Here is a 22,170-nt window from a genome sequence, read left to right on the forward strand (position 1 = left end):
CAGAGGTGAGTGAGTGCGTTGACAAAGAAGAAGAAGGAGCAAGAAACAAAAAAAACGAGGGAGAAACGAGAGGGGAGGAGGAGGCCGAGGATAAACCATGACCCCCCATTGTATATGCACAACTTTAAGTCAAGTCCCCCAACATGTATCAAATGTCTGTTGCTGTTCCTGCGCAGCTGTTTCATGTGCATCCAGGCAAAGGCACCAGACCATCCTGGTTATTTTCATATATCATGTCTCGGTTGAGCAAGACACACTTGACTTATGCAAGGGCATGGTACATCTAAGAAAACACCTTGAGGAAACCCCAGATGCCGATACCGCTCAACACGGGAATCGTCAAGTTGTCGTCCCAGCCAAAGATGTCCACCGCCTCGCTGGCAGATGCCACGAAGCCGGACCACAAGCTCATGGCTCCCAGGGCCAGAGCGCCGGTGATGCTGGCCTGTCCCTGAGACACACCAACTGCCTCGCAGATGGTCTTGGGCAGCGAGAGCACGCCCTGGAACATGAAGTTCTCGTCACCAGGGAAGGGTCCGATGGTAGGAACGAGCCAGCCGTAGAAGAAGTACGATGTTCCAACTCCGACCAGGAAGGCCGCAATGGAACCGGCCAGAGACTTTCCGCGGCGGATGCGAGGGGTGTATCGGCCCCAGAGGCGGCCAAAGGTGCTGGCAGCGGTATCGCACCAGCTGAGCAGGAGAACGCTCATGATGCCGACATCCTTGGGGAAGCTGTAGAGGACGATCCAGGCACCAAGGAGGTAGAAGATGACACCGTTCCAGCCATTGTATTCGCTCTCGCGCATCAGTGCACCGAGAACCTTTACATAGAAGCGGTTGAAAGATGCGTATCGATGTCGGAGCCAGTCGACCGTTGTGATGGGGATGAGTGCTGACATGAGCCAGGGTGTCACCGACGTTGTCTGAGTGCCGGTGACGTAGAGCCAGATGACGAAGAAGCCGATCGACACGTGGAGGACCTTGCGCGGCACCTCATGCTTGTGCACAAATGTCCTAAAGTGCCTGTGAATGGGGATGAGTCCTAGAGGGCTGGGACTCCGGCTAAAGTCGCGCCAGCTCCATCCTATCGACGTTGAGGGCGTCGGTGGCGCAAGGTGGCCGTTGGTCGCGACAGCTTTGCCGTTACCGTTGGTGCTGGCGTTTCCATTAACCTTGACTGGTTCCTCCGGGATAGCATCCTTGGTTATCTTGCCCGCTTTGGAAGCGTTGCTCATGCGCCTTGATAGGCGCTTCACAGCGGCGTGATCGATCGGTGAGCGGCTGCGTGTGCGAGCCCTTCGAAGTTCGGGAGGATCCGAGTCATCATCTTCCTCGGCGTGCTCCTCGAGGGGTTGAGGCGTGGGCGTCCTCCTCCGGGCGGCGGAGCGCGTAACTGGGCCCGTGTAGTCGGAAGCGTCTCGCTCGGAAGGCGTGGGACTCGGCGAGATGACGCGGGGCGTCTCGGGGATCTTGGATCGGAGGGACATTGTGAAGGAGAAGGGTGGGAGTGCTGGACAGCGAACGGCGCCGACAACTATGCGCCGTAGAGAGTCGAAGCCCGAAGGCCAAAAGGTGTTGTGCTTGTTGGAGTGGAGATGTTTATCTAGGCGCGATGAACGCACCGTTGCGACGTTGTCTGACGAGCAGGAAATGTTGGGTGATGATGCGCCAGCAAAGAGTGAGAACAAGTTCCAGGAACCAAAAGAATGGAGTTGCTGTCGCCTGTCTGAAACCAAAGGATCGTCGCGTTCGTGGTCGTGGCTATGCCTCTGCCGGCTGTGGCGTAGTTGACAGTGGTCGCTGACGTTTACTGGACCCTGACAGCTGGTGCTAATGCTGTGACGGCGACGACGTTGCTGGTGATGGTGAAGATGAGGTTGTTGACCCTGGCTCGGAGTTGAACTAAGGCTCCGCGGTGCCGGAGACTTCGGAGGACGGTAAAGGTCGAGGCCGTCTATTGTTGAATCCAGATTGATGGTTGACAAGGATGCAGCGGAGGTGGGATCCCCCGCCGCATGATGGGTACGGAGATGAATGGCCCAAGGCTCGAGGTCACGACCGGGGCACGCACACATGCGATCCGTGTGACGTTTCTGGGCGGGAGTGAGGGCGTGACTGAGCGCTCAGATAGCGGAAGCGTGGGAGGGGAAGGAAAAGAGAGACAGAGAAAGGGTTAGAGAGAGTCGTGTGACACTCGAACGGTATCCGGCGACTCTGGGTGGGTTCTGGCTATTTTTTCGCTCTCTCTTCTCATGGCTTGGTTCAAGTTTGGTTTGGCGTTGGTGGGCTTGAGATTTTTCGCTCGCTCCCACGGCTGTCACTGGACGGCATGGGTCCGGGGGAAGAGACGGAACGATGCAGAGAGTACGTATCTGTGGCGCCGTGATTTCCAAGTTTCCCCAAAATGGACACCGCCTTTTGTTGTGTAAGCTACGAGCATGTGACTGCTGTCTGTCTGTTCTCTGTGATGTGAGAAAGCACCTCGGTATCAAACTCCAATAATACTCATGAATATCTGCGAGTTTGAAACAACTCTTGTGGACAACTGGCGGAATGCCAAATTAAGACTAAAAACAAGATTGCCCTGTATTCTCAACCCCGGCACTCAATAAACAAATCCCCCCCGGCCCTTCCGCGATCTGGCCTGACTGCTCTGCTCCAATGCCGGCCAAGACAAGTGTGTCACGTCACCCCAAAACATTTCATCTCAGGGACCGAACCAGGTCCTCATCCAATCCCACGTCATTTGAAAATATGCCCAGAAGTTGTGACCACGTGCCTTGCAGACAGACCCAGACTGTTCCAGCCACACTGAGCACATGCGCCACAGTTGAAGCCTCCAGCTCCACTGCTGCGATAAGATAAAAATTTACAAGAAATGTTTTGCGCAAACCACCGGCCCCTCTAAGCCGACTTGCGACAGCTCAACTTGAACTATTCCATTCGGCCTCAAACTTTGGTTGCCAGTTTCAAATCTGGACAAGGAGAGTCATGGCGCCTGGAAAGGAGAAGAGGAAGAGCCAGAGAGCTTGGGATGCTCTCACTCCTTCTCTCGCAGAATGGATCCTCGATGCTGTCGCGACAATGGGCTTCAGCCAGATGACGCCTGTCCAAGCTGCAACTCTCCCCCATTTTATGGGAAACAAGGACGTTGTCGTCGAGGTATGGCCTCGAATAACTCCCAATTCGCCTAGGCATCCGTCTAACTCTATCCCAGGCTGTCACCGGTAGCGGCAAGACCCTCGCATTCCTCATCCCTCTCGTCCAAAAACTCCTTCGTCTCGGAGAGCCCACCAAGAAACACCACGTCGCTGCTATCATCGTCTCACCTACGCGCGAACTGGCTGCCCAGATCCATACGGTGTTGCTCTCGCTGCTGCAATTCCACGAAGCATCCGCCGAAGTCCTCCCACACCTCAAGGGCGATGAGAAGCGTCCCGCCACTACGTCCCCGGCCATTGTGCCCCAATTGCTCGTTGGAGGCACCACGACCCCTGCGCAGGATCTCAGTTTCTTCCTCCGACACAGTCCAAACGTTCTCATCTCGTCACCCGGTCGACTCGTTGAGCTCCTCTCGTCTCCTCATGTCCACTGTCCCCAGTCCTCGTTTGAGGTCCTGGTCCTCGATGAAGCCGATCGCCTTCTCGACCTGGGTTTCAAGCCCGATCTTCAAAAGATTCTATCACACCTTCCAAAGCAGCGAAGAACTGGCCTCTTTAGCGCCAGTGTCAGCGAAGCTGTTGGCGAGATTATCCGTGTTGGTCTAAGGAATCCAGTCAAGATCGAGGTCAAGGTCAAGATGAAGGATGGTGGCATTCTTGAGGATAGGAGGACACCCGCCAGTCTTCAGATGACATACATGGTCAAGCCCGCCAGCCAAAAACTTCCAGCCCTTGCCGAGCTTCTCGAGCGGTTACCCGTTAGGCCACAGAGAAGCATCGTTTTCCTTTCTACTTGCGCAGCCGTCGATTACTTCCAGCATATCCTACCATCAATTCTGCCAGAGGGCTTTGCTTTGGTACCCCTACACGGCAAGCACCCTGCCAAGGTTCGTGAAAAGAACTTCAATCGTTTCCTCACTTCGGTATCGCCAACAATATTACTTACAACTGATCTGGCCGCTCGTGGTCTGGATATCCCCCAAGTTGATCTAGTAGTTCAGATTGACGCTCCCTCAGACCCCAAGGTCTTTATCCATCGCAGTGGTAGAGCAGGACGTGCTGGCCGAAAGGGGTTGGCTGTGGTTATGCTACACCCTGGGCGAGAAGAAGACTATGTCAAGTTCCTGGAAATTCGAAAGACGCCAATTATTGAGCTAGAAAAGCCCGAAGTCATTACATCAGAGGACGGCGCTGTGGCGATTACCAAGAAGATCCGCGATCTGGTCCAAGAAGATAGGGCGCTCTTCGACAAGGCCCAGAAAGGTTTCGTGAGCTGGGCTCGAAGCTACGGTGCCCACCAAGCTACGTCTATCTTCCGAGCTGCCGACCTTGACTGGGAGGACCTTGGAAATGCCTGGGGCTTGTTGCGCATGCCTAGGATGCCCGAACTCAAGAACTGGAAGGGTGACAAGATGCTCGGTCTAGAGATTGACTGGGACAACTATGCCTACAAGGAGAAGGCACGAGAACAGGCCAGAAAGGTTGCCCTCGAGGAAGAAAAGTCAGGCGGGAAGCCGGATAAGAAGGACGAGAACAAGCGCAAGCGCAAGAACGAGGCCTGGAGTGCAAAGCACGAGAAAGAGGAGGAGCGTGTGGAGCGCAGGGAGAAGCGGCACAAGCGGCGTGAGGCTGAGAAGACGGCCAAGATGACGGACGAAGACAAGGTCAAGCAGATGGAACTTAACGAGCTCATTGCTGAGGTTCGCAGACAGAATCAGGCCAAGGCAGAGAAGAAGGACGACGAGTTTGAAGGATTCGACGATTAGACAGGAATATACCCCGTTCGTTGGTTGGCGTCTAAAGTTGGCTATCTTGGCACCGATTCTCTCAACGTGAGCTCTCACTCGCATTGGTCAGTTGGTAATTTCGGTTTCGGTTCACTCCTTGAACGCCGTTTGGATAGTCTATTTCCGTCCGTGTCGGTTTCGCTTTTCTGAGTTTGGATGCCGTCGCTTAGCCTCCAGTCAGTGCTCATGACGCGGCAAGGCATAGATGTACCCAAAAACGCCTAGTAGTGGTTTCATCGCCCTGAGGGGCTGACGAGGCGTTCGAGATGGCACCTGAAAATCGGCCTCATGTCGGATTCTGCAGGCCAAACTGCAAAAGGCCTCTGCAGAACTAACGATGTGGATGTCAACGCAAGCACCCAGGGGTGAATTGCGCGGCCTTGTTCCAAGCGCATGGGTAGGTGGTGGATCGTCGAGGAGAGGGAGGTTTATAAGCCGTAAGGTCCCAAGGCTATACGCGTATGGGAATGCTCAGCCAAGAAGGGAATACGAAAATTCGAGTTGGATCCGAGGAACGCGTATTCGGTCGTAGGTGAAAGTGGACTCAAACAGACCCGTGCAGGACTGATCACTCACACGAAAGGTTTCAGTGAGGATGCAGCTGCTCAGAGTAAAGTGCGTGGATTTAAAGTGGCGGTATAGGTAGTAGACGTAGATCAACTCGATCATTGTTGATGCCCCTTTGATCTTGCTTGTGAACCACGCCAGCAACGTTGATGGAACGGATCAGACATCATGGCCCAATTGAAGCCATTTCAAGGCGATGACTACCTGTGGAGATATGTCCCATCGAGAGCAGCCGCAATTGTATTTGTGGTGTTCTTTGCGATTCCAACGGGTTTTGTCATCTGGAGGATTGTGAAAACGCGAAGCTGGCATTGCATCCCTTTCGCCATAGGGGGACTGTGTAAGTCGACATTGCAGTGAGAAGGAACCAGCTGACCGAGAAAATACAGTTGAAATGGCAGGATACAGTGCAAGAGCTGCAGCACAAGGGCTGACGGACGTCATGATGCCCTATTTCATCCAGCATGCTTCCATCCTGCTTGCGCCGGCCTTGTTTTCAGCGGCCATGTACATGACACTGGGCAAGATGATGCGGCGCCTCAAGGGTCAACGACACTCCATCATCCCAGTTACTTGGCTGCCAGTAATTTTCGTCGCAGGTGATGCCATGTCGTTCTGTATCCAAGGCAGCGGAGCTGGTGTTGTAGCTACTGGTCTCGGCACCATGGAGACGGGCCAGAAGATCATCGCAGGTGGCATCAGCCTCCAAATCGTCATGTTTGGGCTGTTCATAGCCACATCCATCGTCTTTCACATAGGGCTGCGGCACTGGCCATCCGGGCCATCGCTGGCAAGGGGCTCAACATGGAGGCGGTCGATGAAGGTCCTGTACGTCGCCTCGGTGCTCATTGTAGCGAGGTCCACATTCCGCTTGGCGGAAGGCATCCTCGGCCCGGATGGATATCCACAAGGACATGAATGGACGCTGTATGTGTTTGACGGGCTGCCGATGCTCTGCGTCATGGGTATCTTTGCGGGCTGGTTCCCAGGGGCTGAGGGTGGGCGGGGATCTCACGGGGATGACGAAGGGTGGCAGCTGGAGACGATGGACGCGTGGCCGTCATATGAGAGCCCTACATGAGGGGCCATCGATACGGAAGCAGCCGTGGGATAATTTCCGGGGTGTCCAGAGCCTCTGCGGAGAAATTGGGTGATCAATTAAGCTTGAATTTGTAATGTTGTCAAGATTGATGTGATGATCTGACGGTGAGCCTGTGTAGACGAGAATCAAGGGTTACGTGGAAGATGGATGACGTAAACCTAGAGATTGTGGCTCATGCAGGAGCAGGAGTAGGAGCAGGAGCGATGAGCGTTGAAACTCAAGAGTCGCGTTGTTGCAGAGAGGCTCGGACCTTCCTTGGCGGTTTGTATGAACGGCCACAAGGCGGAAAGCGGAAGCGACAGGGACGGCTTCTAATTCTGGATAGGGCAGGACAGGATCGTACCTGACAGGTGTGGCTCCGCGGCTCTGGTCTGGTCAGTGGTTTCTTCCCAACACAGTCAAGACCCGATAAAATCATGAACCGATTCGATTAATGGGGCCGCAAGGGCTGGAAGGTGCTTGGAGCATGGATTGATCCTTTTCAACCGTGCTCTTTCCCTGCTTTGCCTTACATTAAGCGTCGCGCCTACCTACTGCGTTGCGTTCTGCGTACCATGCCTGCTCCATCAGCCAGTCTGACTAAACCGCCGCATTTTTGCTAGAGCCAGCACTGTTAAGCCATTCCGCAAAAACTTGACTGAAACAAACCAACCAAGGGCGCTTTGATCATTCACGACGACGCGACCAGGACAAACTGTTTGACGAGGGCGCCACTTACTCTCGACGGCCAAGACAATGGGCGCTTTCTTTTGCTGACCAAGACGACATTGGCAAGAAGCCCTCGCCTCTCACCGCCGCGCCTGCGCCCCTGAACTCCCCTCCCATCCCCTGCAATGCCCCCGCGTTCGGCTGCGGAGGCCAAAGGCTCCGGCTCCGGCTCCGGCGCCGCCACGGCCAAGCTCCGTCGCGCTCATCGGAAGTCGCGCAACGGCTGCTGGGAGTGTAAGCGGAGGCATATCAAGTGCGACGAGAGCCGTCCGGCCTGCAGCAACTGCGTCGTCAGTGAGCGATCATGTTCCTTCCCACCCTCGACAGCAGCAACAGCTGCCACTCCCGCCGCACCTCAAACTCCGGCCTCCGCCCCAACACCGAGTCCCGTTCCGTCGCATTCTCAACCTCCGTTGCCTCCTTCTCAGGATGTTACAGGTGTCGACAGTCAGGCTCAAAGCCCTGCAGACAGCATGTCTAGTGCTACGGGCCTTCATCATCCTGCGTCTGGGCCTCCATCATCACTCTTTGGATCACGGCTCGGTTTTCCTACCATTCTTGATGACAGACCACCTCCTCTAACCGCTCTACCGTCCTTCACCGAGTCCTTCATCACCAGGACCTTTGCCGATTCACCCTCAACTCCCTCTATCTCAGACGGCATTCCCCAACCCGTCTTTACGGCAAAACACCTCATCCTTTTGCACCATGCTACAACCGCTATGCCACTTACCAACAACTTGACACATCCCATCGTCGAGATCGCCGTTCAATGGTCCAAAGATGCACCCTATGCCATTGACCAGCTGCTGGCCATCGCTGCTGATCATCTTGCTATACTACAACCCGAACATGCCGCCTCTCATCGACGAACGGCCAGAGAACTACAGACACGGGCGCTCACCCTTTTCAACAACCACTCGCAGGAAATGAGTCAAGAAAACGGCGACCTTGACAAATATTGTCTCCCTCGATTCATTTTTGCTTCCTTACTCAGCCTCCACATGATTTATGAGACATACGCGTACTACCGCGCCAACTTCCACGTCTTTATCGAGAGGTTTGTCGAGTCTGTCCATCTTCACCGGGGCGTTCGCACTATCATCTCCCCATACTACAACATCATTCTCGAATCTCCTATGAAACCATTCCTCGTCAACATCCGCCTTGCTTCGGAATCAGATAACGGGGGTAGTGAATGTCTCTCACTACTTGAGCTCGTCCAGAACTCTGATCTGAGCGTAGCAACAGTCAACGCTATTTCAGGCACTGTTCATACATTGCAATGGGCCTTCAACGTTCACCGCAACCTGCCACAGGATGGGAGTGTGCACGCTTCCACCGCATTTCCTGTCCTCTTGACGGCAGAGTATATGGAGGCTGTGCGCAAGCACCGCCCTGAAGCCCTACTTGTGTTAGCATACTACGGCGTTCTCTTGCACCGTTGCCGCAATGCCTGGATCATAGGCGATGCCGGCTCTTTTCTAATACGCCTCATCGCCGATTACCTAGGGAACTTTTGGCAGGAGCCCATGCGCTGGCCCCTTGAAGAGTTGGAAAGGGATCAGGGGTGAGAGACGAGTGGCAAACGTGGCCATGTTTATCACTGCCCGGTCATCCCACGAGGATGAACACCGAACTGCACGACATGTTCTCGGAGGTTCACTCGGCGGTCAAGTTAGCAGCTGGCCATCTATACAAGCTGGCATAACCGAACGGCTGACTGAGATCATAAGCCAGCACTGCCCAAGCCTTGCTGTCTCATCACGCATTTCGTCACCTAAAGCAATGCTGCCTCACGCTCCATATGGTAGATCAATGAGGCATAGGGGCAGATACAGGGGGGAGAATAAGGATTTCTACTTGGATCTTGCCGAGGGTAACGCACTGTCAGTGTCATGTCTTGGTCTAATCATGTACAATATCTCAGAGCCAGCTACAAGCTGGCATCCTCCTTGATATTAATCTGGACAGACATCAACAGGATCGTAGCAAGCCACCTTGTCACTGGGCAACGGGAAGAATCTGGTTTATGTAGAAATATTTATTTGCCAGAGCGTCACAATCTGCTCCCTTTCCATACCTACGATATAGCCCTAGGTAGACAACTTCTACAAGCTCCAGCCTGAAGCATCCGCCTCGTCTCTCAACCGCATCATCTGAATCTGTATTTCGTTTCTTCTTTATTTATTCGTCAAAGTGAATGATCAACCGCACGCGGCACTCTCGTTCAACTAGTAAAACAACAGTAGCAACAGCTCTCACAACCAGGCTCCTTTCTTTTTTTGTTTACTCCCCTCAACCCTAAAAGGGGGGCTGGGTTTGAATAAGGACATGCACCCCCTGGATCGGGTGGACGGCGACCACTCTATGAAATTTGGTATCATAACAGCAAGGAAATCGAGCAAGGAGGAGATGCCGTCGCGTGCGAGAAGGCCGGAGCTGTCCGTCGGATCGCAGGGCATGGATAGCCTCGACGATGCCGTTCAAAGACCATAAAACTCCCAACCATCCCCGGCTGACTCCGTCGGTTTCGTGTCGGAGGCGACTTGAGGCGCAAACTCGGTCCGCAGCTCCTCATCCAGTCATAGCTCCTCGTCGTCCAGCTCCGAGGGCTTCAGCAGACCACCAACCTTCTGTCGTCGCTCCATGTCGGCCGCCTTGGCATCTCGCTCCTGCTGCTCCTTCTCGACGATGAACAGCTCTGCGTTATCGCCAGCAAACTCCTTGAGGGAGATGAGGAAGTCACGGAGGTTAAGACGGAACTTGTCGTACTGTGTGTTGAGTGTGAACAGTCCCTCAACAAAGGTTGTGATTTGGCTCCTGTGAAACAATCAGTATTTGGTCATGGGCGCTGGGAGGGACAACGTACGCTTGCAGATTACGGAAAGCATTTTGTAACAGGTTCGCCACAAAGTTGGCGACAAACTCTCGGTTGCCAGTTCCGGCCTGAGCCTGGTCGGGGCTGTAGATGGGCCCCTGGATCTTGGGTTGAGTACCATCGGCAGGGTGGATGTAGTAGAAGAGCTTCATCAACAGCATGGACTGCGTCTTGAAACCAGCCTTGTGGTCGTTGTCAGTCACGACAAAGAACACGTCCTGCAGAATGGTGATGAAGAATCGCTGGAAGAAGGCGTTGGCTGTCTGGGCATCAGTCTTCTCGGCGATGTTGTTGATCAGCTCCAGGGCCATGTTAAGACCAGCCGCCTCGACATCTCGGTTGTCATGCTTGAAAGCCCACGAGCACGAGTCGATAACAAACTTGAACTGGTTGTTGTCGAGCTTGAGCAGAGCAGGGAAGCAGTGAAGGTTGATGGCTCGGAGGAGGTTGAAGAACTCAACTCGGTGCTCGGGGAACTCTGAAAAGTCCTTGTTGATCATCTCCAGAGTGCACTCGAAAACATTCTGCATGATAGTGGGAACTTGGTCCTCCATCAAAGCAGAAAGCTTGGTGATGATAGTGGAACAGGCCTTGAGAACCTCGGCATCTCGGGCACCAGGCACGTTACGGTTGTAGTCGACAAGCACAGAGTCCAGCAGAGGAGGGACCATCTGAGCACGAACAGCCTGGAGATCCTCCGCCTTGTCGACATACACCTCGATGAGCTTGAGGATTTCCTTCTTGATGGTCCGGAGACCTCGGACCCTGGGCATCTTTGTCGCGAGCTCACCATCGCGAGCAACAGCCTCAGAGATGAGTGTGCTTGTGGCATTGTACATCTGAAGCATGTCGTGGTAGATGCGGCCGATCTGGGGATAGAAGTAGGATCCCACTGATGAGCAGGCGGAGACATTCGTCTTCATAATGTTGCCGATGACCTTGATCGTCTCGGCGTCCTGAAGAATGGACGGGTTCATGGTCGCCTGCTTGATAATCTCATCCCAAGCCGCGTTGGGGATGGCCATGAGATCAGAAAGGAGTCTCTCCTGCTGGTGTTTGTTGCCCTGAGCAGCCACCATGTAACCACATGCCTCGTAGAATGTGTGCACTTGTTGAGGTGTCAGGTCGCATGTAATCTTGCCCATGTTTCTAACAATCTCCTCGATAAATGGCTCCTGCTCGCTGGGCTGGAGAGCAACAAAGTGTCGTCGGCATTGTCGGGCAATCTTGATGAATGTGTCGCAAGCCATGTCCTGCACACCTGTTTAAACGTCAGTATCCTCTCGTAAAGCCTGGAAAAGGCTGTATCTTACCCTCGTGTGACTCGTGCATGAACTCAAACAGCTTGTTGACAACCGTCTTAAGGAACTTCCAGTGAGCCTTGAGGAAACGCGGGTACTGTCCCACGATGTACATGATGTTACTGGCGACAACGGCCTTGTTGTCCTTGCCGCGCTTCATCTCTGTGAGACCCAAGAGATCCTTGATGACGGTGACGAGGAATCTCTTTTCAGTCTCTTCATTCATGGCCAAGGAAATGGATCCAATGGCCCAGCAGAGAACGTTGCAGTTGTGCCAGGACCACTCGGTGCCGTCGACCTGTCGCGCCAGCTTCTCCGTCATGATGTTTTCCGTGTCGACCACGTCCAGATGCGTCAGGTACACCAGGCACTCTCTTATCGTCTTGTAAAGTTGTACTGTGTCGCTCTCCTTGACGAATTCTCGGACGATTTCACCCTCGTCGTTTTCGACAATCAGAACCTCCTCGGGACGAACCATCTTCTCGATCATGACGACTCGCAGGTTGGAGAGAACCTCGTTGTACTTGTGTTTTCGGAGGGGGTAGTTGTTGAGGATCGACGGGTTGGGGGCGCCGCTGCCGGAGATGCCTGCGCCGACGGCCATGAGGGGATTAAGATCCGTGATAGGGAGCTGCTGCATCTCCTCATAAAGCTCCTGAACAAGCTTAAGCCAGTAATCCAGGCAGATCTTGAAGATTTCCCGATCGTCGATCTGCGATATCCTAATAAGATAGTAGTGACCGTGGATGAGGAAGTCTCGGTTAGGGAGCTTCTCGATAAGCTGTGGCGCAAGTTAGAGTCCAAAGTTCAACAGTACTAAGCATACAAAACCTACGTTCAAGTGCATTCCGAAAAAGTTGCACAGGAAGAGGGCCAAGTTCTGGATAAACTCCTGATCCCTTGAGTTGCTGCTGGGATATGTCGACTTGAGATCGAGAGTGACAGGAATGATGTTGGCAATCGTAGTCAGCGTCTCGGTAAACATCTTGACGAGCTGCTCGTCGTAGGAGTTGGGCTGGCCAGGGCCGCCAGTCTGGAGACCACCGATCTCGGTAAGGCATTGCATGGTGACGTTTCGGAACTCGGGAGTCGAGAGGAAGCGCGTGCGCAGTGTCTCGATAAGTGGCGTCTCGAAGATGTAGCCCAGAGGGATCCAGTTGCAGAATCGGAGCAGGGTCTCGAGGGTCGCCTTGATCAGGCTGGGCTGAGTCGCAGTGTTGAGAACCTCCTGGCAGAGGTTGAAGATCTGAGAGAACTCGGCGCACATGGTCTGCTTCAGGTTGCGCGTCTTGGTTGAGGTCATCTGCTCGGCCGAGTAGTCAAAGACTTCCTCTGAGAGCAAGCGGAGAATGATCATGTTGTTCTCGCAGATGGATAGGTTGGAGTGGCAGGACGAGATGATTTCATTGATGAAGGTGGGCCAGTTGTGTGGCCATTCCTGCTTGAGGACGGAGACGAGAACGAGGTTGAGCTTGTTGAGCAAGGTCTTTTGCTGGCGCAAAGACTCTTCGGAGCTCGAGCACTGAATGATGAACTGCACAATGAAGTTTCGGATTCCTGGAGGTTACGAGCGGTCAGCGCTGGAACCGAGGCAAGCCGGAGGTCATCGTAACATGACGAACCTTGACACTGGTCCCGGGGGAGGACCTTCCACCTCGTCATGATAACATTATCGAGGACCTGCAGACCCAAGTCTGTCAAATTTTGTCAGCTACCCTGGTCCATGAATTCCATGTTGAAAAATATGCGGTTCGGGGCGAGAGCCAGTCCGTGGCAGATAGGCCACGGGAGTGAGGCAGTAGAGTCGACGTACACTTGGTCTGGGGATATTGCGCATCGGAAAGGATCTTGTCGACCATGAGCCAGGCATCGGGATCTTCTTTGAACTATGCTACAGTTAGCCGTCACAAAGTCCTTCCTGCACACATGGCAAGAAGAGGAGCGCGAACCTGGTTGAGAGCAGCTTGGGCGGATTTTTGCTACATGATTCAACGAGATGGGATTAGCTCTTGTGCCTCTTGGTTCACGCGCGGGGTCCACGGCTGGGAAAAACCGAGACGCCAGCATCACAACCTACCTGCTCACCGCGCCCCTCGTAGAATGAGCGGACGAGGTTGTCCAGCTCTTCAATGGAGGCAGCCATGTCGGGCGGCTGGTTCGGAGTCGAGGACTTGTCGTTTGCGAGGGTTTTGTGTGGTGATGGTGGTTGTGGTGGGCGGACGACGAGGCGAGGCGGGGGAGGGAAGAGATGCAAGCAAGGCCAGCCCCAGGCAGAGACACCTCAGATGGAGATGGGAAAAAGCAGAGCGCGCTCTATAACAAGCGATAGAGGCCAGGTAAAAGAAGCAGGGGGGGTCGCGGTGGGCGGGGGACGCGTTGCAAAAACCTGCACGAGGGTGAGAGCGAGGGCAAGACAGAGGAAGAGAGAGTAAAGAGGAGAATACAAGTTCGGCTTTGGTGGATGGTGGAAATGGAAGTGGACGACGTCGGTGAAGTGAGGTGAGGTGAGAGGGACTACCTGGACTGGAGGGAGGGGGAGGTGAGGTGGATTGGTTGGTGCTAAGTTCCAATGGTGGGGAGATTGAGGTGCACCTTCTGTGAATACAGGCAGTACAGGCACCTCCAGTGGAGCGGTGCCCCGCAGCCTCGGAGCCTAGCAGCGTCACTTCAGTAACCACCCACCAGCCAGCTCACACAAGCTGTGCTGATGAGGTGGGCAGGCTGGGCTCAGTTAACCGCCAGCTGCCCGGCGATTTTGTCAGCGGCGGGGCTGAAAATTGGATGGAAGGCTCCGGCGATAAAATGTATCGGTACCTGTTCCCACCAATGTGGTCGATGCTGTCACTGTGGGTGTCGAGGGCAAAAAAGCAAGACGAGGCTGCGGTTCGTCGGCACGCAGCTCAGACCATGACGCCGGGACAGTTTGTATAGGTACTTGTGATGAGACTGGAGATGACCGCCGCGCGCCAAACTTCCCAGCCTCCTCCAGAAGAACGAAAGCTCCCATCGATCGATCTGGGTTTTGGCCCAGTTTGAGATTACCCGATGCGGCTATACGGGTATACGCAGTGGCAGTTGGTGTCTCGTCTCAGCAAAGTCTCCGACTGAAGCAAACATATTCTTTATCACAGAAAGTGTCTTGCCGTGATCTTTGCATGAGCATGTTGCATTCCTTGACGCACACAAAGGCATGGTGTTGTCTCGTCCACCAACTCGGCTGAATAAACTGACTGATCACAAACTTCACCAACCCAAGACTAAAACACGTCTCTAACAAAGGTACCATTTTTTTTTTTTTTTTAAAGGCGGCTGCTCTATCTGCAAAGACACGACCAACTGGTTGGCTCTATCGTCTAATCCAATCACACGGCCAGTTCTTTTTTCGTTATTTTACTTGTTTATGCCTTGTAGCCGGCCTCGAACAGGCTGTCCCGCAGGGCATTGAGCGCCTTGTCAATGTCATTTCGGTTGGGGTCCAGCTGTCACACACAGATTAGCATTCTGGATGGGCGTCTAAACGTGACGAGAAAACTTACAGCGCTAACACCCATGTGGCCGAATCGAATGTACTTGGAGGCGATGGCCTTGTGAATGCCGCCAGCAAAGACGACACCCTTGCCGGCCAACTTGGGCAGCACGTCGGGGGCGCCAACACCCTCGGGCAGGTAGATGGCGGTCATGGCGTGAGCCTGGTCCTCAGGCTTGGTGGCCACGACCTTGAGGCCGAGGTCCGCAACGGCCTTCTTGACCTTGTCCGACACCTCGATGTGTCCCTGGAATCGCTCGGCCAAAGGCTTGGCAAGGATCTGAGTAAGGGCAGTGTGAAGGGCGTGAATGAGCTGAGGAGAGGGAGTGGCAAAGTATGAGGGCTTCTTGGCCTCATAGTTTCTCATGACTGCGGCACGTTAGCACATGTTAGCTTGCTTATAATAAGACGGGTTACTGACTAGGAGTCCAGTTCTTGAACGACGCAAAGTAGGCGGGGATAGGAGTCTTGCGGTTCTCAAGAGCAGCAGCGACAGCGCGGCCACTGAAGAAAGAGATAGACAGACCAGCGGGAACACCAATGGCCTTCTGGCTGGCAGTAACGACACCATCCAGACCCCACTCGTCGAAAGCAATCTCCTCGCAGGCAACACTACAGACACCGTCGACGATGACCAGAGTCTCGGGGGAGACACGGCGGACAGTGGCGGCCAGGTTCTTGAGCTCGCTGAGAACACCAGTCGAGGTGTCGACGTGGGTGACGGTGACGATCTTGTACTTCTTCTCGGACAGGGCCTTCTCGATCTCGGGGAGCTGAGGTCGGCCACCAACCTCGCCGTCGAGCTTGGTGACGTTGGCGCCGTAGGTCCTCAGGCAGTCGGCGAAGCCATCGCCAAAGTATCCAGTGCTCAGGACGAGGGCGTCCTCACCAGCCTCGACCAGGTTGGCGGCGACGAGATCCCAGCCCAGGGTGCCGGAGCCGGAGATGACGTAGGGTTGAGCGGCGGGGTCGGTCGATTGGAAGAGCTTGCGGGTCATGGAGAGAGTCTCGCCGAAGGTGTTGACGAAGCCGGGGCCGACATGGCTCTCGCTGCGGACGTCAGTATTATGGAAAGCTATAGAAGGACCAGGTATATCTCACCTGTAGTGGCTCATGGACTGGAGGACGGCATCGTCAAACTCGATGGGCCCAGGGATGAGCAGAGTGGCATGAGGAGGTTGAGAAGACATTGTGGCTGTGGATGTAGAAAGGCGACGGTTCTGAGTAGACGACGGAACAGATTGAGCAGCAGAGGCGGCGTTATAAGAAGATGGACTCGACAGATGGCGAGAGACGAGAGAGATCCTCCCGGCCGACGATGCGGCGGCGGCCGAATACGTCTTGAAGCCCGCCGAGGAGGGGCTCTCGGCGGACAGCTCCGGGCTGCGGGGCACCTTCCCCTCCATTACCGACGCCGATCTGAACAGGAGCGACCGACTGGCTGCTGCGCCAGCTCCTCCCCCCACTGACAACCGCTGCACCCACGCCAGCTTTACTGGCGGTACCGGAAGAAACCTAGGTGTGGCTCCCCCCCTCTTGCAAAAAGGCTCACTGAGAGAGAGCCTTTCAGGGGCACGACGCAACAGTACCTACGGAAGAAGGCCGAAGGTTTTGCTGGCTGGTGACAGCTGGATCGGTCGCCTTCCGAATCCGGGGTACAGAGACCGGGATGTGGTTTCTTTTCGGGGTTGTTTCGGTGCCGGATTGTCAAGCTTCACCTTCGGGACCTTGAGTGGCAGAAGAAGCTGGTGATGGATTGAAGTGATTCAAATTGTCTCGGGGAGAGGGGATTTCAGGAGAAAGGACAACCCGGGCTGCCGCTGCTGTTTACACTCTAGCCCCGGAAGACCCTGTCCCTCTCCCCCGTGTCCCGTCCCCTCTTTTTCCTTTTTGCAGCGAGCGAGAGAGAGTCAGTTGCTACAGCGCCGGTTTACGCTGGGCTCCGCCGAACATGGGCTCGGGGGTGTCTCGGCATCTTGAACCGATGGTATACTCTTGAAATAAGAAGCCTCCCGATATGACGGGCATTTAGCCCGAGGAAGGCTTTTCTCTTTGAATATGTCATCATTTTTTCTTGTCGTGAATATCGTTACAAAAACAAAACGCAGTGATATAGTTACACCGCCCCTCGTCGAATCCTTGACGCCTTGGTTGCCCTGAAAACGAGATGCCGAGATGAGGACATCCACCGATAAACCCAAATTGTCTCAATCAGAGATTGGACTTTCGATGCCCTTATAAAACTGGAACAGCTTGCCCGCGCCGTCCTTCCACTGCACGTCGTTCTGCAAATGATGTCCCGCGCCATCGACGAAGGACACCCTCACGCCCTCGCGCTTCTCGCCAGCCGCCGCACGATAGAACTCGGCCGTCTCCTCCGTCACCTTGGGCGTCATGAGCTTGTCCTGTGTTCCGGCCATGACGAGCACCTTTTCGCCGCTGGAGCCGTCGTTGCGGATCTGGCGCAGGATGCTTGACGCCCTGGCAAAGGGCTGCATCATGCTAAAGGGCCAGAGGTAGCTCTCGTAGCGGTTCATGCGGCGCTGGAAGGGGATCACGGACGAGAGGGGGAATCTGTCGCCGAAGAATGCGCGCTGTGTGAGCTTCGGGTGGGAGAGGGGTGAGTTGGAGTGCCAGCCGTGGAAGATCAGGCGGATCGTAAACCACGGGTCCAACTTCCACCAGTTCACGTACACACCCATTCTACAATGGTTTGTCAGTTGCTGGCGGGATTGTCAGTGATGTCTTTACTTACGATCCATAAGCCGGTACGGCGCCCAGCAATGCAAGGGCCTTGACTTTGACGAGTCCATCGCCGAGGATGCCTTGGCTCAGACCGCCACCGCTCGAGTGGCCGGCAAGGATGACCTCACTCTCCTCATGAACTTGAACCCACTCAATCGCTGCGACGAGGTCTTCAGCTAGAGCGCTGCGCGGTGTCGCAAAGACCATTTGCAGGTAGGATGGATGCCACGACTCTCCATGGCCTCGCAGCGAGACGGCATAGCACTGGATGCCGCACGCGGCGAAATACTGCAGGTACTCAGTCCATACCCAGGCGCCGCCCATTCCACCGTGGCAGAAGACAATCGGGGGACCTCTGCCCTCTTGGACGATGGATGGCGTGTTGGAGAGGAGCTCGAGGCGGCCCTCAGGCGTGTCTACCCATAATCGCTCGAGGCCCTCGGGTACAGGCGCGGGAGGGCCTGTAGGCCGCCTGAAGTGAAGCCACTGATAGCTGAGGTGAAAATTGAACATTGACGGCGAGTTGTGACAGGTGAGTTGCTAGAATTGATGCCGAATTGACTTTGGGTTGAGCGGTGTGTGTGAGGATGGCGCGACAATCGGAGCCCTGGTCTCCCCTCACTTTATATACAGACTTCGAAAGCTACAGCTCAAGTTTTCGAATGCGGAATAGGCTAGTAAAATGGGAACGATAAGCCTGCACTCCGCAAAAAAGTTTCTTGGGCGGTCACACAAAACCAACAGCCCAGCCTTCAAACCTCAGCCGCTCTTGTTTCGTATCGATCCCGTAGTTCCCCGGAGCACAAGCCACATTGCAGACCGTCTGATGCCGGGAGAAGTAGGGATGCTGCGCTGAGGACTCACATGTCACAAGGCGATTGACGGAAAATCCACTACAAGCCATAAGCGCTTTTCTTGTCGTAATTCTTCAGTGAGATGGAAACAAGAAGACTTGTGAGCTCACAGCTGAATGCGTAGTTTCTGACTCACTCTGTTTTCCCTCTCTAAACTCCCAAAAATAGTATTCAGACGTTGAAGAGCTGAAGCAAATGTAACGTGTGGTTTACAACTCTTGAAAAGCCACTGGCTTGAGTCTCTGTTGCGACAACTCCCAGCCTAACGCGATCTGGAAGAATAGACGAATTAATCTCCGCCAAAGATCGAAGCCAATGACTTCTCGAAGGAATCCCCCATCGTGGGGTTCAAGGAGTTCTATTGAGGCTCCCTCGGGATCCGTTCCCTATCAATCAGTGATTTAACCCCGCTCATCGGGACGCCTGCCGTGCGATCACCAAATGGCTAACCAAAGACGGTCAGCAGAAAGACGGCAACTTTCTTAATTATACAACAGTTCTACATTAATAGGACCTATTTTCCCTTTTCCTGAGCACATTTGAGGGCAATGACAATGCCAGTTAGCAGCCCTTCCGGCAAAGTTAGGAAGCGCTCACCGAAAGCGTGGGCCATCTCGTCCAGCTCCACCACGGCATCGCTAACAGCGACAGTTGCATAAGATGTCGCGACCAAAAGATCAAATGCTCTGGCTCTCAGCCCTGTCAACAATGTGACAAAAGAAGTCTGACCTGTCGGTTCGACGAGGAATCGCGAAAGGTGGTGGTTTCAAGAAGGTGAGCATGACTCCTTACTTAACTGGCGTTTCTCATCATTCCAGGTACATCACCAACCTCCAGCAAAGGTTGTCCCAGCTCGAGCACAACGCAACCCAACCAATTCCTCCCAATGTATCTCCTGAGCAGCTGAGAAGTCCTGATATAAGTGCGTACTGTCCCTGCAACTTGTCAAAATACTCACACTGACACCCGTAAGTTGATGAGAGCTTGACTTCATCCGCAGGCACCAACCGCAGCCCAGAACATACGTTGAAAGACTCGACTTCGACGTCATCATATGGTCCAATAGAGCCACCAAGGATTCAGAATGATGCCGAAGCCAAGGCCCCTCTTATCAACCCATTGGCATTCCACACATACGACTGGGTGCCAGGTCCCAAGGGTCAGATAGGTGAGCCCCAGGCCATACTATCAGTCTAGTGGGCATGAAGCTAACACAACCATCAGTCTTCATGGGAACATCATCCAACTGGTCGTTTGGCAGACGAGTTCTCACAATGACACATGAACGCCTCACCGGAACTCCACTGCCCATCCAGAACCTTCATTTTGGTGGACTAGACGGCAAAGTCTATGATCTCAAATGGGATGGTAACAGGAGAGCCTCTTTTAACGACACACTTGACCCATCGATCCTCCCAGGACAGGACTTCGCCCTCTACCTCATTAATTCTGTCAAGTTTCATTGTGGATGGCTCTTTAACCTGTTTGAGGAAGATCGCTTCATGGAGCATTTTCGACTCTTCCACGAGCATCCAACAGAGTATCCTCGTGTTGTGCCGCTTTGGTATGTGCACTACCTTCTCATCCTGGCCTTTGGGAAGGCGTTTGTTGTCCAGTCGACAAAATCGAGGCGGCCACCAGGAGGGGAACTGTTTGTGCAGGCCATGAAACTGATGCCGGATTTCACCTTTTTCGAAGTCGACCCTGTGGAGCAGATGCAGGTTCTGTGCTGTGCTGCGTTGTATCTACAATGCGTGGATTATCTCACCCAAGCCTATCGTCTTGTAAGTTGCATGGATATATGACCGCTTGGTTTTGTAGCTGATGAGTCCAAGGTCTGTTCCGCTCTCCGACATGGCCTAGAACATGGCATGCACACGGAGATGCAGTCTCACTCCCTTGACGACAACTACGTGCAGAGATGCCGTACCATCTGGTGGACTGTCTATATCCTCGAGCGCCAGATGGTTTCTCAAATGGGGCTTCCCATCGGAATATCAGACGAGACTATCAGCACACGGTTTCCTACCTTTCCAGGACAGCCTGAAAAGTTGGAGGCTTTGAAAATTCAAGTCAGCTTTTGCCGAGTGCTGGCAAAGATAGACCAAAGTATGTATTGAAATACTGGGAAATGACGGGTTTACTAACGAAGAATAGCTGTCTATGGGCTTGAGGGGAAGCTTGACAGTCGCTATCTGGGTGCCACACAATCGGTTCTCCGAAGCATCGCCACTGTGACAGAGCAGTTGAACAGATCCTTTGAGATTAATGCTAATGAGGGAATAGCTGGGGTTTCTCGGACGTCGGCACATCTACATCTGCTTCAACATCAAGTACGTGTGTTTCTTTTGATTCAATTATTGTCTGCCCGACTAATATTAACAAGTGTATCATCCTTACCACGAGACCTCTTCTTTATACCTTTCTTCTCTCAAGACTTGGGCACCTGGAAGTTGCCTTGATGCATTGGCTTCAGTCAGAAAGCGTCAAGGGTCTGGTGCAAATGTGCACTGAGTCTGCTCAGCAGATTCTAAGAATACTTGCAAGCCTCTCGGATCAGGGGCTGCTGGGTTAGTTGATATTGAGTTGACGATTGATTAACAAGAAGCAGCCAGGCTAACTTCTCACAGAGACATTTCTACGTTTTGATCTTGACGCAACCTTTACTGCCACAATCGTGCTATTGATGGCCGCTGCTATCGACTCGTCCCTTCTCCAAGATCATACTCCCTGGTCACAACGCGCCTACGCCATCTTTGATGAGATGAGCCGCCGCGGAAACCTCGTTGCAGAGATGCTAGCGTCAGAACTGAAGCAGTTAGAGGGCCTGCTGAGCAAATTCTTGGTGAAAAACCACGAGCCCAGGTTAGCGCCATCGACCAACGGCCACAACACACCACGGCAGGGTCATGCCGATGGCATGGACACTTCGACAGTGAATGTTGCTGAGTACCCGGAACCGTTCGGCCTTGAGACGACCGAGGACTTGGGGCTAGGCTTGAATTACGAGCTCAGTGCCGAGCAGCTCATGAATGTTGCGGATTCCTTGGATATTGATAGCCTGACGTGGCCGTGGCCGGATGAGGGCGTGGCTAGTAGTGGGAGTCCTGGTGCTTGATAATTGATTCTTGGCAGATGGACTACATAGCCCTTAAAAGTAAAACTACAAAGTCTTTTTCAACTAGATACAGAAAACATAAGGTAAAGGTTGTGTAACTATTAAGTTACTTGCTTTGAAACTCTACGGGCTGTCCCAGTTCAACTTCCACATATTCGTCCCATTCATTTTTGCGCTTGCAACTGATAGCTCTTCCTAATCAATCCATCGGGTTCATTGACATCATATACTAGGCTGTAGTGAATACATGAACAAACCGCAAAGCCTTGACTGAGAAGTGATGTGATGTGGCTTAACAGAATTCCAGTAGATAGCAAATGCCTTCAACTCCTACAAATCATTATTAACTCTTCACTGCCAGAAATTTTATAGCAGAACAACGACAATGTGGGGTTATGGGGAGTGTTTCCCCATGGGG

The 22,170-nt window shown here is 53.7% G+C and overlaps 7 protein-coding genes and 1 pseudogene across 8 annotated transcripts, besides 1 other annotated feature; 4 read left to right on the plus strand and 4 right to left on the minus strand.

Moving 5' to 3' along the window:
* Positions 1-283: 283 nt before the first annotated feature.
* Positions 284-2,125, minus strand: NCS54_00650300 (Hypothetical protein; the record flags this gene model as incomplete). Its single annotated transcript, XM_053151959.1, has 1 exon — positions 284-2,125. Exon 1 carries the CDS (start codon positions 2,075-2,077, stop codon positions 284-286), a length of 1,794 nt encoding a protein of 597 aa, XP_053007934.1. The 5' UTR covers positions 2,078-2,125.
* An 832-nt stretch (positions 2,126-2,957) lies between these two features.
* NCS54_00650400 (RNA helicase) lies at positions 2,958-4,929 on the plus strand (the record flags this gene model as incomplete). Its single annotated transcript, XM_053151960.1, has 2 exons — positions 2,958-3,164; positions 3,220-4,929. The coding sequence occupies exons 1-2, from the start codon at positions 2,994-2,996 to the stop codon at positions 4,927-4,929; spliced, it is 1,881 nt and encodes a 626-aa protein (XP_053007935.1). The 5' UTR covers positions 2,958-2,993.
* A 756-nt stretch (positions 4,930-5,685) lies between these two features.
* NCS54_00650500 (Hypothetical protein) lies at positions 5,686-6,598 on the plus strand (the record flags this gene model as incomplete). Its single annotated transcript, XM_053151961.1, has 2 exons — positions 5,686-5,857; positions 5,907-6,598. The coding sequence occupies 2 exons, from the start codon at positions 5,686-5,688 to the stop codon at positions 6,596-6,598; spliced, it is 864 nt and encodes a 287-aa protein (XP_053007936.1).
* Positions 6,599-7,452: 854 nt separating this feature from the next.
* NCS54_00650600 (Zn(2)-C6 fungal-type domain-containing protein) lies at positions 7,453-8,901 on the plus strand (the record flags this gene model as incomplete). Its single annotated transcript, XM_053151962.1, has 1 exon — positions 7,453-8,901. The coding sequence occupies one exon, from the start codon at positions 7,453-7,455 to the stop codon at positions 8,899-8,901; it is 1,449 nt and encodes a 482-aa protein (XP_053007937.1).
* A 1,011-nt stretch (positions 8,902-9,912) lies between these two features.
* Positions 9,913-13,652, minus strand: NCS54_00650700 (Exportin-1; the record flags this gene model as incomplete). The annotated part of the gene is made up of 8 exons (XM_053151963.1): positions 9,913-10,150; positions 10,200-11,469; positions 11,522-12,290; positions 12,345-13,066; positions 13,132-13,203; positions 13,323-13,395; positions 13,459-13,488; positions 13,587-13,652. 8 exons carry the CDS (start codon positions 13,650-13,652, stop codon positions 9,913-9,915), a joined length of 3,240 nt encoding a protein of 1,079 aa, XP_053007938.1.
* A 1,255-nt stretch (positions 13,653-14,907) lies between these two features.
* On the minus strand, positions 14,908-16,441 carry NCS54_00650800 (Hypothetical protein; the record flags this gene model as incomplete). The annotated part of the gene is made up of 4 exons (XM_053151964.1): positions 14,908-14,988; positions 15,046-15,404; positions 15,457-16,085; positions 16,137-16,441. The coding sequence occupies 4 exons, from the start codon at positions 16,439-16,441 to the stop codon at positions 14,908-14,910; spliced, it is 1,374 nt and encodes a 457-aa protein (XP_053007939.1).
* Positions 16,442-17,242: 801 nt separating this feature from the next.
* On the minus strand, positions 17,243-18,293 carry NCS54_00650900 (AB hydrolase-1 domain-containing protein; the record flags this gene model as incomplete). The annotated part of the gene is made up of 2 exons (XM_053151965.1): positions 17,243-17,738; positions 17,791-18,293. 2 exons carry the CDS (start codon positions 18,291-18,293, stop codon positions 17,243-17,245), a joined length of 999 nt encoding a protein of 332 aa, XP_053007940.1.
* Positions 18,294-19,453: 1,160 nt separating this feature from the next.
* On the plus strand, positions 19,454-21,752 carry NCS54_00651000 (annotated as a pseudogene). The gene is made up of 7 exons: positions 19,454-19,556; positions 19,608-19,802; positions 19,859-20,418; positions 20,470-20,743; positions 20,792-20,967; positions 21,021-21,204; positions 21,265-21,752.
* Positions 19,454-21,752: a sequence feature.
* Positions 21,753-22,170: the final 418 nt, after the last annotated feature.

This window comes from Fusarium falciforme, chromosome 5 (genome assembly GCF_026873545.1).
Source record: "Fusarium falciforme chromosome 5, complete sequence".
NCBI classification, from domain to species: Eukaryota; Fungi; Ascomycota; class Sordariomycetes; order Hypocreales; family Nectriaceae; genus Fusarium; species Fusarium falciforme.